The sequence below is a fragment of the Chlorocebus sabaeus genome, chromosome 8 (genome assembly GCF_047675955.1).
Source record: "Chlorocebus sabaeus isolate Y175 chromosome 8, mChlSab1.0.hap1, whole genome shotgun sequence".
NCBI classification, from domain to species: Eukaryota; Metazoa; Chordata; class Mammalia; order Primates; family Cercopithecidae; genus Chlorocebus; species Chlorocebus sabaeus.
The window spans coordinates 41,385,609-41,401,771 of NC_132911.1; the positions used below are offsets into that span (position 1 = coordinate 41,385,609).

A 16,163-nucleotide genomic window follows, 5' to 3' on the forward strand; every position below is an offset into this window, starting at 1 on the left:
TATACCAGATAAGCTAAATTTCATTTTTATATTAGTGTGTTATTCATGTTAAACTTAGTTTTAATAAAACTTTGTAGACATATTTATTCAATTTTTAATTTCTGACCATAAGGTAAGATTTTTATAGATTCTTTTTAAAAGAGCAGGTTAGTGCTTTAAGAAAAACCCGTTGTGTTTTTATTTAATGCTCAGTTTACAGAAAAACTGGATGATACCTCTTTAACTTTAGCCAATATGTTTACACACAGAATTTTCTTTACAATTAACGTTTTAAAACTTGCTTAAACCTTTAAAACAATTTTATAACCTTTTAATGTAGGTAAAAATTTACATTCTTATGCCTCCTTATAATCCCTTTACCAAAGGCATATTTTACTTTCCTTATACACATTGCACATAAACTGTTTTTTTTTTAATACTTTCACATTCAGGAGGCCTAGTTATTTTTAAATTATACATTTCTTGCATAAATTCCTTTTTTTAATAACTTTTTTCTCACGACTTTCGCAAATAATTCTTCGACATGTCTCAACTTTCTGACTTATTACAAACCTTTTTTTTTTTTTTTAAACAACCAGTTAATTTATTTCAGGACAAGAGTTTACCATATAACTTTTTTTTACGTAAATTCTGTCCCCCCTTTTTTTTTGAAGATGATAACCATTCTTTTCCAAAGTGAACTTCCTTTATATCTGTGGACTAGACTGTCTAAGGCTACAAGATTAGAAGTTACTATAATACATGTTACACTGTTAACTTTTAGCAAACTTTACTTTTGTTGAAAACCTTGTAAGTTTGGGATTTTAATTATCCTTTGTTATTAATAAGATGTTGTTTAGTCCAAATTGACTTAGAATTGGTATAGATTTCTTTTTTTTTTAATTACCCAGGAGGAACCATCTATTGTCCTGTCCTGAAGGGAGTTCCTCCTAGGTCTGGTGAACCTTTGTATGATAATTAAGATTTAGATCCCCTGTTAGGAAACTTACTAGGTTAAGGCAGTTTTCAGTGGTTAATGTTAAATCATCCATTTGTTTTTGTTTTTGTTTTTGTTTTTGTTTTTTAGGATACTTCCGAACTGGTGAGGTGTGCTTTCACAATGCGGTTTCTTCTAAAAGTTATTTTTCTACTTTCTTCTGTTAGCAGAGCAATCGCCGCTACAGACTGAATGCATTTGGGCCATCCGCAGACTACTAGGTTAAGGATTTTTGATAGGAAGGCTACAGGTTGTTAGTGGCCTCAGTGCTTTCGGGCTATGCCCTTGTTTACACTTATGACAAGGTGGTATTGGAATGTTGTAGGGTCACAGAAAAGACCTTCAATTATCAATTATAGGTTTTAAATTTACCCTGGCTTTTAAAGGAATAGGGTACACTTTTTTTCTTAACTCCTTGTGTATCTCTCTCTGACTTTCTGTCTCTCTTTGACTTTCCGTCTCTCTCTTTAACTTTCCTTTTGCCTCTGTCTCTTCCTCTCTCTCTCTTTCCTTGACTCTGTCTTTGTCTCTGTCTCTTCCTGTCTAAGACTGTGTCTTTGCCTCTTTTCCTTCTGTCTCTTTTCTCTCTCTCTCTCTGCTGGTCTTTCCCTGCCTCTGCCAGCCACTTATGCTGCTATTCTCTCAGCCACTGTGTGGGGGGACGTGGGGGAGTCTAAAACCAGCTGTAACCAAGTGTCTATGAATGGGAACTGGTCTGGGTGCCATGGCTTACAGGTTACCTTGTGCCATACCTTTGAAACAAGGGACCTGTCCAGGCTTCCTTCTGATGGCCAACCTACCTCTAATGCTGGTCAGTCTATTTCACACAAAGTTCTGAGTTTTCCTGGTGTCATAGTAATACCATAATCTCCCTTAAGTCCTTTCTTGGAAAATTTTCAACATAGTTCCTAGTGGGGTGGGCTTACTTTGTGCCTGACCCATGCTTCCTCAAGACAAAACACCATGCTCACACCACACGCACATCACAAAACAAAGAATGGGCAAAAAGGGCACATACACACTTTTGCAGTTTACACCAAACCAGAATCAAAAGCAAAATCAGAGTATCAAGAAATCCAAGCCAGGTCAAAACCAAAATCAAAGTATCAAGCAATCCAAGTTAAGTCAAAACCAAAAACCAAAATGCTGGTACAGGCATGCCGTGGGTGATCAGGCCACGCTTCCACTCAAATGGAGTAGGCAAGTTTTGAAGACCAGTCTTACCAAGTTTCAGATGTCCGGACTCCAAGTGCCAGTTCCTTCTCCGTGTTCAGCCACTGCGTTGATTGTCTGCGGGAGCCTGCCACGCGCTGCTCTGGCGACGCATCCCACCGGGGCAACTGCCTACCCAGGAATACTCTTTGGATCCGCGTCACTCTGGCTGGTCTGAGTCCCCTGCAGAGATGCTGCACAGAGCAGGCCTAAGTCACCTGAGGGGCTGCCTTGGCCTTCCGCTGATCACCTCGCTTCCTGGTCAGGGAACCAAGAAATGTAGCAGGACTAGCCGCAGACAAGAACCCCTCAGACACCAAGTTGTAGAAGGAAAGGGCTTTATTCAGCTGGGAGCATTAGCAGAGTCACGTCTGAGCTCCCTGAGTGAGCAATTCCTGTCCCTTTTAAGGGCTTACAGCTCTAAGGGGGTCTGCGTGAGAGGGTCGTGATCAATTGGGCAAGCAGAGGGTACGTGACTGGGGGCTGCATGCACCGGTAATCAGTATGGCACAGGACAGGGATTTTCACGATGCTTTTCCATACAATGTCTGGAATCTATAGATAACACAAGCAGTTAGGTCAGGGACTGGTGTTTAACTACCAGGCCCAGGGCACGGTGCTGGGCTGTCTGCCTGTGGATTCCATTTCTGCCTTTTAGATTTTATACTACTACTTTCTTTGGAGGCAGAAATTGGGCATAAGACAAGATGAGGGGTGGTGTCCTCCCTTAAAACACTGCACAGATTTTAAGGCGAAGTCAGCACTTGTTAATTTGTTCAGTTTCTTGAACTTCTAAGTGTTGGGAACAGCCTGAGGGTGATTGGTGTGAAGCCAAAATGTTTGCCAGAGAGAGTTGATAGGATACTCCCAAGTTCAGGGATTTGGAATGTGTGATATAAAATTGGAATACTTTTGTGAGATATTTGAAATAGTGGAATTTCACAATGGGTGACCCGTGTGGGGAGAGACTGGAGGAGGTTCATCTCTATATGGAAAATACGACAAGATCTTGCAAATTTAAAAATGTGTATTTTCTTTTCCTCTGCAATTCCATTTCTAGGAATTTACCCCGAAAATATATTTTCTAAGCACATTTTGTGTACTAAGTCACGCATGTACCTGGTTATTCCTTACAACATTATTTATACAAAAAAAAAAAAAAGTAGAAATATCAGTGTTTAACCTTAAGAGACTGGTGAACTAAGTTGTGGCACATTCTTAAGTTGAAAACTGTGCACCTGCAGAGTGAGGGAACTCTATGTGTATTGATGGGACATTCTTCTGAGATGTGTTAAGCTAAAAACAAAAACAAAAAGCAAGGTGAAGAATAATATGTGGTTGTTGCCCAGCCTGGGGGCCAGTGGTGATGGAGAACCATTGTGATTTACTTGTTTAAGCACAGAATGTCTTGGGAAGAACACAAAGGTGGTTACAACCTTTGGCAGCATCTGTGCAGAACCACTCAATACCTGGGGGACAGGTAGTAAGGAGATGTACTTTCCATAGCACATGCTTTTTATCTTTCAAATGTGTCTCGTATACACGTATTTTCTATTCAGAAAGTTTGACCACAGGTCGTATCATTTGGGTTGAAAACTGAAACCTCTATGTTTCCCTTCCACATTCATGTCTGCCACCTGTTGGATCTGCCTGGTCTCTTTGACCTTGATGACTTGGAAAGTGGGCATTGACTACACTGACAGTTTTAGGCTTACCCTGAAACAGTCCCCCTGGTCCCCAGCATATTGACATTTCTCCTCTTGATTTGTGTGACTGACAGTGTTTCTGTTTCCCTCCCCCAGCTTTGGCAGCATGTAAGCAGCTATTTGCCAAGAACCCAGGTCACCGCTAAGAAAGGGAGCCTTAGGGAGAAGAGTGTCCAGAAGAAACCAATGCCAGATGCGTCTGGAGTTACACTCAGCACTTGCATTATGAGACATTGTGTGCCAGCATCTCTTTCCTGCTGGCAAAGACTAGCTCTCCAGGTAGGAGGGTCCTGGAAGCTGTGAGCGCCAGGAGCCTCACCAGAGGAGGATGGGGCCAGATAATGAACTCTCTACAGTGAACATGGTTTTCAGCTTATGAAGGAATTTTAAGTAAAACAATTATTTAATTTCCACATATTCAAGTTCAAAAGCCTTCTGTGTAAAGTGCCAGTGATTACCGCTCCACAGAAGTTATCAGGATTTTTCTGGCACCAAGTTGAACTCTTCTTGGTACTTCTGGCAGTGACAGGGACAGATTTATCTGTTGAATGCTCTTGGGCAGGAAAACCATGTAAAACCTCTGGAAGCAGCATCAGGACAGCAGAGCAGAGCCCCTGCCCTCACTGCTCACTTGCACAGAAATTCCATCTGGACTCGGATGCTTTTACTGAAGACCCATCGAGCTTCATTCATCTTTAGAGTCCATCCATTCTGGGGAGACCTGGCGTTTGCAGCTGCCTCCTGTGGCCGTGTTTTCCTGTCCTTCTCTTCCCAGGCCTTCTATTCAGGCGGTTGAGGGGTGTGGACTTTGGAATGGGGTTTGCTCTTCTTCGGGAACTTGCTTCCTTTCCCTGGCTGGTGCTGTCGGGAAGGACCATCTGAAGGCTACAGTTTGTTCTTGGGGAGGCAGGTGCTGGCCTGGCCTGGATCTTCCACCATGTTCCTGTTGCTGCCTTTTGATAGCCTGATTGTCAACCTTCTGGGCATCTCCCTGACTGTCCTCTTCACCCTCCTCCTCGTTTTCATCATAGTGCCAGCCATTTTTGGAGTCTCCTTTGGTATCCGCAAACTCTACATGAAAACTCTGTTAAAAATCTTTGCGGTAAGTTGTGCTGTTACAAAAGGTTGCTTCACAGAGGAGGGTAGAAGTGCATTTAGCAAAAAGAGTTATTCTTACAGGCCTATTATTATCTCTTTATTAGACAGGGAGAAAGTTGGGAGAATGGAAAGTGGCTTTTTGAGTAAGAAGAATAACTAAACGTGTACTTTTGAAAGGTACTTGTATGTTTGATTTATGCTGAGCTGAGGGACCTATGCCATGACTGCACATGTCGCCTGTTTATTTCAAAGAGAATAGGGCTTAGAATTAAAGAAAAGCACTGCCAGTCTCTGTCTCTTCTTACATAACTGATGCCATAGCTCAAAGCTGCTGCAGGCATATTCCCTCACTTGAGAAGCATGGGAAAGCCTCTTCTCTTCCAGTCATTTATTCTAAGTAGGTCCTTGCATTTCAGACTAAAAGAATAGACAGAAAAGGGCATTGGAATTGTTTTATTTTCTTTAAAGGCGAAGGATACATTTCTGAACATATATCAGAACTTACCTGACCGTTGAATTATACCAAACTGATCACATTGTAAGGAAACGGGTGAGAAGTGATGTTTTTTGGAAGTTGCTCTCTCCCATAAGACTTAAATACCTCTGCACAGATTTGGTGATTTAATTGTAATGTCTGTTTTTAGTAGTCACCAAATCTTTAGGGATTCATGTATAATTTGAGAAGTGCACTTACAGTAGTAAAAATAATACAACATTGTTTGTTCATATTGTATCTTTTTTTTTTTCCTTTTTTTGAGACAGAGTCTCACTCTGTCACCCAGGCCAGAATGCAGTGGTGCAATCACGGCTCATTGCAACTTCTGCCTCCCAGGTTCAAACAATTCACCTGCCTCAGCCTCCTGAGTAGCTGGGACTACAGGCACATGCCACCACACCTGGCTAATTTTTTTGTGTTTTTAGTGGAGACAGGGTTTCACCACGTTGGCCATGCTGGTCTCGAACTCCTGACCCCTCAAGTGATCTGCCCATCTCAGCCTCCCAGAGTGCTGGGATTACAAGCCTGCACCACCGTTCCTGGCCCATATTGTATCTTCTGGTTTTGAGAGTAACTTTTATCATTTCTCTTTGATTCCTTATAATTCTGTGGTAGACGGGGCATTTTATCAACCTGCATCTTATTTATCTGCATTTTTATCAATGAAGAAAACGACTCAGATTAAGTGAGCGATATGAAATGTTACATTATAGTGGGAAATATTTTTATGTTTGTTATTGAATCTTGGGTTTTATCTTTTTTGGTACTTAGTATGTCTATAAGCATATGGTTTTTTTTTTCACATTTAAGAAAACCAAGGGGAAATTGACAACATAAAGTTAATAATTTTAGAGTGAACAGTTCAATAGCGTTTACTATATTCACATTGTTTTCTGTCCAGTTCACAACATTTTCATCAGTCCAAAGGAAACCCCACACTCGTTAAGCATTCACTCCCCATTCCTCCCTCCGCCAGCCCCTGGCAACCACAGTCTGCATTCTTCATAAAGATCACTAAAACTGGATACCTAATAGTTCATGCGGTACATATACCTGTGCTTTTGGCAGACCTAAGCAAGCCCTGGCTTACAGCTCCTTTCCCATGACTAGTTCTCCCGATATAAAGGAACTAGGAGAAAATATTTGTGTACCTGCCAAGTGATGAGGAATATGGAGAGGATATGGGTGGATCAATGTCGTTTCTATTCCCTTTCGTGGAAGCCCTAACTCAGTGCAGGTCCTGTTCATGCTGAGTCACAGAAGATCTTTGTGTGCAGAGAGCAGCATGTGACTGGAAGGGTTTTAGTCTGTTTGCTTAATGTTTGTGCTTCACATGAACCCTCTCCACAGTGGCGATGGTTTCACTAAGAACGGAATTCCCAGGAGTAGACTCTCAGCTGAGTTGAAAATGACCTGGAAGAGGGGAGAAGAGAAAGCCTGGATGTAAAGGAGAAAGATGAGAATAAATGATGTGAAAGGAGTTGATCAGGTCACGTTAGAGAAGATGAGACAGCTGTAATGTGATCTGTGTTAAACTCCAAGGTGGAACTTGTTGGTGGAGAGTCATAGAAACCAGTGGCAGTTGTGGAGAAGCTGAAGACGCTGGTGGTGAAGAAGCTGAAGAAACTAGTGGTGAAGAAGGAGAAGCTGAAGAGACTAGGGCGATGGGCATTCGTGCTAGGTCAGGCAGTTGTTACCTTGAATCCCAGGGCTTCCATTACTGGCTCTGAAAAGGCATTGAACTTTCCAGTGTTTCTTTGTCCAGAGAGTGGGAGTATTAATACTCCTTTTACATGGTTGTAGTGAAAGAGGTCATCCTACCTACCCTGATGAGGAGTGTGATTTTAACATAGCCTTGAGTAGGTTAAAGGACAAACTGAAGGAGACAGGAATTGGGGGAAAGATGATAGGAAATAGTTCCAGGTTTTGTCATTTTGGTTCTACTTTTCCATAAGGAGACCTTGATGGAGAGAAATATTGGGAGTTGATAAATTAAATCAGTGACTGCCTACTAAGTGGAAGGCACTCTCTCAGACTGTGCTGAAATGCACAAAGGGGTAAATTCTGGCTCCTGCCTTTTGAGGTATGTGTAGTCTAGTAGGAAAGACAAATATACGCATATATAACTAATTCAGAATGGAATACCAGTTGAAGTACACAGGCAGAGGTGAATTCTGATTGCAGGAATTGAGTAGGTAGCATTTCTTAGATTTGACATTTGAACTGAAAAGGATAGAACATTCTAGAAGCACAGTTGATAAAGGCGAAAAGGTAAGTCTTATTCAGAGATGGCACATAGTTCAGTAGAGCAAAAACATTGGGCACATGGAGGGACTGACGTGGGTTATAATACTGAACTTCAGGCATTGGGAAGTCATTGAAGTCAGTGAAGGTTTTTTTTTGTTTTTGTTTTTTTTTTTGGAGACAGTCTCCCTCTGTTGCCCAGGCTGGAGTGCAGTGGTGCAATCTCGGCTCACTGCAGTCTCCGCCTCCTGGGTTCAAGTGATTCTCCTGCCTCAGCCCCCTGAGTAGCTAGGGTTACAGGCCTGTGCCCCCACACCTGACTATTTTTGTAGTTTTAGTAGAGATGGGGTTTTGCCATGTTGACCAGGCTGGTCTCAAACTCCTGACCTCAAGTGATCCACCCACCTCAGCCTCCCAAAGTTCTGGGATTACAGGCGTGATCCACTGCGCCCGGCCCATTGAAGGTTTTTGAACAAGAAAGTGATGTGGCTGGACTCTGGCAGCATGTGTTCAGGTGGGTTGGAGGGAGGCAAGAGGGAAGCAATTCAATAGGGAATAAGGGAGTGCAGAGAACAGGGCATGAACCGGGAGGCAGCTGGGTGAGAGCATCCTCTTGGGAGAAATGGCAAGGGCTTGCCATATCTTGCCCTATGCATCTCTTCCATCTGGTGCTTCCTGAGCTGTGTGTCCTTTATCATAAAGCCATACATGGAAATAAACCATTACCCTGAGTCTTGGGAGTCACTCCAGCAAATTGAAGCTGACGAGGGGTTGTGGGAACCCTGATTTATAGCTGGTCAGTCAGAAGTATGGGTCACATGAGACTTTCAACTTGCGTCTGAAGTAGGGGTAGTCATACGGGACTGACTCTCATAACTTGTGGAATCTGATACCAACTCCAGGTCGATAGCCTCAGAATTGAATTGAATTAGAGGACACCCAGCTGGTGCTTGCTGAAGATTTGCTTGGTTTGGGTTTGGGGGTGGCATTCCTCACACATCTGGTGTCAGGAGTGTGCTGTGTGAGTATAGTGCAGAGAAGCAGTGTTTTCCCAGAGGCCCTTTGATTTGGTCCAGTAGGGTTTGTAGGGGCCAAGGGAAAGCATCCTTTGCCCTCTGAAGATTCACTGAAAAATCAACTCTCAAAAGCAGATTAATAAAAGAAAAGACATACAGATTTATTAATGTGCACAGGAGTTTTACAAAGATCTCAAAGAAATAGCCAGATGGTTGATGCTTTTGTAGCATTTGAGGTTACAGAAGCAGTGGGGGCTCCGAGCATGGCCAGAAAACAGGCTATGGTGGTAAATCAGGTGGCAATAGGTAACGAGGGAGAGAAGAGGAGGCCTGGCTGGCACAGGTGGTCTTGTGTAGATGAAGCCTCACAGATAGACGAAGCCTCACAGATAGCAGCCCTTCAAGAGCGTAGATGTTAAGTGTTTCTTTCAGACCTTTAAAGGCGTCTCTCAGGTCTTTCTAGATTCGGACAAGGAGGGAGGTGCTTCAGAGAAAGCCCATTGGCATCTGTTGTTTACTTCACTTTGTCTCCTCTACAGATGCAAATTCCTCCTGCAAAAGACAGCTTCTCCGTTATTCTTGCATTTCCAGTCCTTCTGAACAGTCATCTTGAAATATGACAAAGAAGTATATTTCGGGATGAAATATTTTGGTTTCTTTCAAGCCAAAAGGATCCAGTTCATTGATCAGCCATTTCTCAAACTCCTGGGCTTAAATGATCCTCCTGCCTGTAATGCTGTGATTACAGGTGTGAGCCGCTGCACCCAGCCACCTGATCAGCCATTTCTTAACAGGCTGTTCAGCCCTCTCCTCATTCCCCCTGCCCTTGTGACTTTGGACAATTCTTTCCTAAACACAGACATGTTTTGTCATGTTCCTGAAGTTAAAAAGTGTGAGGCCAAAGGGATGTTTATTACTGAACTGCCACAGAACTAGGAGATGTAGAATCTCAGTTAGCAGATCCCTTTCCTGTGATGACAAGAGACTGTAGCCATCTTGAATTTTGCACATTGAAACAGTCCTCAGACTGAAATTGTCATCCACAAGAGGCCTGATGTCATGTATTCTCCGTCTGTTGCAGTCTCATGGAGTCTCAGAATTGTCAGTACAGAATCAAGTTTCTCTCTCTCTCTTTTTTTTTTTTTTTTTTTTTGGAGACAGGATCTCGCTCTGTCTCCCAGGCTAGAGTGCAGCGGTGCGATCTCCGCTCACTGCAGCCTCAACTTCCCCTGGCTCCCATCTCAGCCTCTGGAGTAGCTGGGACTACAGGCACACACCACTATGCCTAACTAATTTTTTTGTATTTTTTAGATACGGGATTTTGCCATGTTGCCCAGGCTGGTCTCAAACTCCTGGGCTCAACCAATCTTCCTGCCTTGACCTCCCAAAGTGTTCGGATTACAGGCGTGAGCCCCACTGCGTCTGGCCCCAAGTTGTTCACTTCTGATTATTCTTGCAGTGCCAAAACAGAGCCTGGCCAAAATGTAGAACCCTAAATTCTGGTTGAGCGACCTGTGTTTCTGCATGCCAGGATTCTTGTGAACTCTCTTGCCCCTTTTCACCTCTTCTCTAGTTCCAGGAAACCAGATGAGATTTACTTTCCTCCATGTTAGGTATTAACATTTTTAAAGGAAAGCTCATCTGTGCTTAGAGCCAAAAGACATCAATGGCCAAATATCTGAAACAGAGAAACTCATGTGAGTTTTCTTGCCTTTGAACTTTCTTTGCGTGGTGACTTTGTGAGCCACCTTCCTTTCTAGACTGTGGGGTTTGAGATTTCCAGATGAGGTCAGATCACCGATTAAACTCGTGTGCAGCATTTGGCTTTTCTGGACCACGTGGTGCAGTCTTGCTGACCCTTTGGGCTTTGCCAGCAGAGTCTGCACCATGTGCCCTGGGCCATGTGCATCTTCCTGTGCTGTGGGATGATGGGCTCGTGCCTACCATGCATAACCGTGGAAGCTGAAGTTTGAGGCTTTTGAAATGCCTGTTCTGTTTCTCTGACTCGCTGTGGACATGACATAGCTTTCTCTCTAGTGATACCATATCCAAGAGGGGATAAGTGCACCCACATTTTCACCTCTCATTTGATAGTGGAAGAGAACCAGCCTCTTATACCAGCTGCCTTATACCAGTGAAACCGGTTTTAATGAAGAGGGGTTCTAGGAAAAGCGTCTTTTTCCTAGGTCTGTTCCAGAATCTGTGTTATTTCAGTAATAATGAGGACAGAGTGCTTTGCATTTCCCCAGTTTTGTCCCATACACAATCTCATTTGATCCTAAGTGACCCCGTGAAGTAGGAGGTTGAGGTAGTATCGATCCTGTTTTGCAGATAAAGAGATCAAGATTCGGAGACTTGGAATGGGTTGCTTAATGAACACAGCTAGTGAGTGTAAACTTGGGAATTGAATCTGCGTTTTTTTCGGTTTCCTGATAGTGTTCTTTTTCTCCTTTAACACTATTAAGCCACTCCCAGGCCTTTCAATGTTAAGTTGTGGGATTCTATCATTAAAATGTTACTCCTGTTACTGGACGGTCCAAACATACGTATTGCTCAAGTTCTTTGTCTCCTTGAAAATGAAAATTGCTGCTTTCTTGGAGTAATTTGGTGGCAGGCAGTAGTTTACAGGATGTCTGGCTTCGCTGTTTTAAGTAGCTACCATGGGGCAGTGCAGGAGGAATTGTGAGGTCTGTGTTGTTAGCAAGTGAGCTCCCTACAGCCCGGAGACAAAGAGACGTAGGCAGTGAGGAACCAGGCCTGAGGAACTCACCCCAGCTTCTTGAAGTTCCCAGTGTTTTGCTTAAGGTGACTTAACTCTTGGTCCCAGCTGTCAAGGAAGGGGCTTCTCAGGGGAGAGGTGGTTTGAGTTTCCTTCTAGACTCTGTGCTTCTTGGCTACGGTCTTAAGTGACTGGGACTGAGGCTTTCACAGAACAGAAATGGAGGTGTTCACTGATTGAAAACAGATCTCATTCTCGCTCTTGTATCTTGCTTCCTTCCCCTCCCAGTGGGCTACCTTGAGAATGGAGCGAGGAGCCAAGGAGAAGAACCACCAGCTTTATAAGCCCTACACCAACGGTAAGATGGGGGCGTGGTCCTTGTCCTGAGAGGTCCATTTGAACAGTGTTCCCCAGTGCTTCTGGTGCCACACACGCTCTTCCCTGCATTAGTGCAGGATGTGTGCTCTGAGTATGTCTCACGTGCTCTCCCGCAGCATGCTGCTTGACAGGGACACACTCTTTTGCAGGAATCATTGCAAAGGATCCCACTTCACTAGAAGAAGAGATCAAAGAGATTCGTCGAAGTGGCAGTAGTAAGGCTCTGGACAACACTCCAGAGTTCGAGCTCTCTGACATTTTCTACTTTTGCCGGAAAGGAATGGAGACCATTATGGACGATGAGGTGACAAAGAGATTCTCAGCAGAAGAACTGGAATCCTGGAACCTGCTGAGCAGAACCAATTATAACTTCCAGTACATCAGCCTTCGGCTCACGGTCCTGTGGGGGTTAGGAGTTCTGATTCGGTACTGCTTCCTGCTGCCGCTCAGGTGAGGCAGGGCCTGTGGGGAGTGGGGCTCGCTGCTGCCACCCCACTTGGTGCACGGCCCACCTGCCTGCTCCGCTGTGTGTTCCCGTTTTAGAAAGGGGGAGAGAATGACTGTCACTAGCCAGGCCATGTGACTCTTTGGAGGGGTACACTGGTGATTCTCTTTTAGAGGCCCTTGGATTTTCTGCATATCAGACAGAAATAGTTGGATTTCTTAAAGACAGCTTGCTGGTCTAGATCACAGCAAACACAGGGATAGGGAACGTTGTGTGCTTTCTGCCATTCCTCCCTGGACATGGCTCATTCTTTCCTGAAGCTTGCCTCTCAGGTACAGAGGCAATATTGATCTTTCAGCTTCCCTGCACCGTGTGCTGCTCTGAGTGTGCCTTGCCAGATGCTAATACCCTTCAAGCTCCACCTCCTGTTGCTTCAGAGGGAAGCTGTGCTTCCACCGGGGTTTTCAGCCATAGGGAAGGGGTGGGCAGCAGGGAGCAGCCCTGCGGCAGAACAGCCTGCTTAGGGTTTTCCAGCCTTCCAGCTGCCGAGGCCTCAGCAGATGCTGGCGGCTGAGGGCCAGACCCATGGCTCACTGTCAGTTGGAATCAAAAGGATCTCTGGTTCTGATAGGCCTGCTCACATTTCTAGGTGAACTCTGGTCCAGATCCCAGGTGAGCAGGTCTTGGGGGTGGTTTTTGTGATGCCCACTGTGATTTTCACATCTTCAGTTCTGTACTTGGTACAAGGATTTGCTGGCTGTGCTCTAACTTTTCTTCTTCTTACAGGATAGCGCTGGCTTTCACAGGAATTAGCCTTCTGGTGGTGGGCACAACTGTGGTGGGATACTTGCCAAATGGGAGGTGAGTAGAATGTGGCAGTCCACGCCTAAAGGGCAGTTGGTTCTGGGAATGGTGCTCAGATATCGAAGGCCAGGCCCCTTTTTTGGACACAACCAAAGCCATGGAATCTTAGATGGATTAAATAACCCAGTGGTGGCCAGGTGTGGTGGCTCATGCCTATAATCCCAGCACTTTAGGAGGCTGAGGTGGGCGGATCACCTGAGGTCAGGAGTTCGAGACCAGCCTGGCCAGCATGGCGAAACCCTGTCTCTACTAAAAATACAAAAATTAGCCAGGTGTGGTGGTGGCTGCCTGTAATCCCAGCTACTTGGGAAGCTGAGGCAGGAGAATCCTTGAATCCGGTAGGCAGAGGTTGCAGTGAGCCAACACCACACCACTGCACTCCAGCCTGGGTGACAGAGCGAGACTCTGTTTCTAATAATAATAATAATAATAATAACAACAACAACAACAACAACCCAATGGTAACAATGGCATCAGCAGTAGTTTTTACTTTTTTTTATTTTGATCTATGACTGTTCTTTTTGTCCTTTAGCCCTCATGTTCTTCCCATTTTAAAGACAAAAGGGAGAAGCCACAAACATGTAGAGTCCGAGACTCAGATGTTAACAGATTTTACAGCTTGTTGTTTAGTTTTGAGCAGTTGACTGTGTGGATAAAGTGGTGAGACAATACAGTTTTTAAAATGATACGAGATGTAGGGAGGTTTTGTCTGTTTGTGAAGAATATTTTGCTCCCTTCAGGAAATTCTGGGGCTTGGAAACCTTTCATCTGCCTGGGCGGGTGAGGAGGTTGGCCTCTGGCCTTGGGCCTGCCACTGGGTGTTGACTGGGGGAACGGAATTCAGCCCGCCTGTGGTCTGCCAATGCCGAATTCTAGGCTGTGAATTCTCCACCCACTGATTTGGGTGGATGTAAGCGAGTCTCCCTGTCCCCTCTTTCTTTCCTCATATGTGAACATAAAGGTGGTCATGCATCACAGGGCTTTCCTGTACGTGCTCATGTCTATAAAAGCACTTTGCCATCATAAAGGACTGCTGAACTGTTCAAGTCAGCAACTGTTTCTGTCTTCCTGTATGTAAAATAAAACCCAGAATCCTTGTCCTGTTGTTGCAGGTTTAAGGAGTTCATGAGTAAACATGTTCACTTAATGTGTTACCGGATCTGCGTGCGAGCACTGACAGCCATCATCACCTACCATGACAGGTGAGAGTGCTTTGTATCAATAGGAAGGGAAATGGCACTGCAGGAAACACTACCCACCTCTACTTGCCCAAATGGGAAGACACTTCTGAGCTTTTAGTTAGAGCAGATGAAGCGTGTGAGGTGAGAGGTGTGTTACATGAACTGTTTCACACTAATTTTGGTTTTTTGCATACATTTAAACCCAGGGAAAACAGACCAAGAAATGGTGGCATCTGTGTGGCCAATCATACCTCACCAATCGATGTGATCATCTTGGCCAGCGATGGCTATTATGCCATGGTAAGAGCTCTTGCCGGTGCATTCTTGAGGCAAGACTTCCTGCTTTAGACTGGTCAGGGCCAGGAGGGTCTAGGAGGCTCCTGGACCCTTCACATAAACACTTTTATGCGTGGGCCACCACCTTACTGTCACTGTGGGGGCTCTGTGGGACTGTGATAGGAAATACCCTGGGTAGAGTGAGTGGTGAATGTGGTTGGAGAGGATGCTGAGGGCGGTCAGGCAGACCAGCATGGGGAGAGGGAGGAGCTGGCAAGGACTGTGTCTAGAGCATCTGAGAATCTGCCCAGGGAGGGGCAGTTTTACACAGCGATTTGCACTACTTTAGTATTTTGTCTTAGGGGTTTCAGTTATGTTTTTAATTACTTATTTCTAGTATTACTGATTAAAAGGAGAAGTTTAAGATTTGGGGAGTCTTGGTAGTGGTTTCTTGGCAGTGAGCAACCTCCAGCCAGCAAGTGTTAGAGGTAAGAGGTTGGACCAGCAAGCGTTAGAGGTGAGAGGTTGGACTGCTTATTTTGTGAGATCTGGGGCTTCCTAGAGTGGGGAGATTTGTGTGAGGATGGCTTCACTACTAATGGGTCCTGTGCCTTCGCTTAGGTGGGTCAAGTGCACGGGGGACTCATGGGTGTGATTCAGAGAGCCATGGTGAAGGCCTGCCCACACGTCTGGTTTGAGCGCTCGGAAGTGAAGGATCGCCACCTAGTGGCTAAGAGGTAATGGACAGAACCCTGCTGTTCTGCTTGGCCGGTTAGAATGCTGAAAAGGTTTCCGGGAGTTATCCCTCCACAGTGTAGTTATGTGCCTTCTATCATAAGCCTATACTGCTTTCATAATAATCTTTTCCTAAAACATGAGATTTTAAAAGTGGCCGGGTGTGGTGGCTCATGCCTGTGATCCCAGCACTGTGGGAGGCCGAGGTGGGCAGATCACTTGAGGTCAGGAGTTCGAGACTAGCCTGACCAACATGGTAAAAATACAAAATACTAAAAATACAGAAATTAGCTGAGTGTGGTAACGGGCATCTGTAATCCCAGCTACTAGGGAGACTGAGGCAGGAGAATCGCTTGAACCAGGGAGGCAGAGGTTGCAGTGAGCCGAGATCGTGCCATTGCACTCCAGCCTGGGTAACAGAGTGAGACTCTATCTTAAAATTTTTAAAAAGTATAGAAACCCTAGTATTATTTACCAAGTTAATAATGTTTCTTAACCTTTTTTTATTCATTGTACCCATTGTAATAAACAAAATACGAACTTTTACTGCTATTTGAAACCTCAAAATGAATTCATTTATCACAAACAAAAAGAAACCTAGGGCAGTGGAACAAAGTACTGCTCTGTTTTCAAACTTTAAGAAGGTGAATCTGGTGTAAGTAATGCAAAGAGATTTGCAGCAGAAAGAGACATCAAGACAGTTGAGACCAAGCCACACATGGTGGCTCAGGCCCATAATCCCATTGCTTTGAGAGCCCGGGAGTTCAAGACTAGCCTGAGCAACATAGGGAGACCTCATCTCTACAAAAAATTTAAA

At 44.6% G+C, this 16,163-nt stretch overlaps 1 protein-coding gene across 1 annotated transcript in view; it reads left to right on the top strand.

The window, feature by feature from the left end:
- GPAT4 (glycerol-3-phosphate acyltransferase 4) overlaps positions 1–16,163 on the top strand; it is a 40,965-nt gene that overhangs the window by 16,464 nt on the left and 8,338 nt on the right. Inside the window, exons 2-8 of the mRNA XM_007962286.3 lie at positions 3,991–4,996; positions 11,756–11,825; positions 11,995–12,295; positions 13,077–13,151; positions 14,267–14,356; positions 14,542–14,635; positions 15,233–15,348. Coding sequence (XP_007960477.1) covers positions 4,832–4,996; positions 11,756–11,825; positions 11,995–12,295; positions 13,077–13,151; positions 14,267–14,356; positions 14,542–14,635; positions 15,233–15,348 — 911 coding nt within the window. The 5' untranslated portion in view covers positions 3,991–4,831. The remainder of the gene's footprint in view (positions 1–3,990; positions 4,997–11,755; positions 11,826–11,994; positions 12,296–13,076; positions 13,152–14,266; positions 14,357–14,541; positions 14,636–15,232; positions 15,349–16,163) is intronic.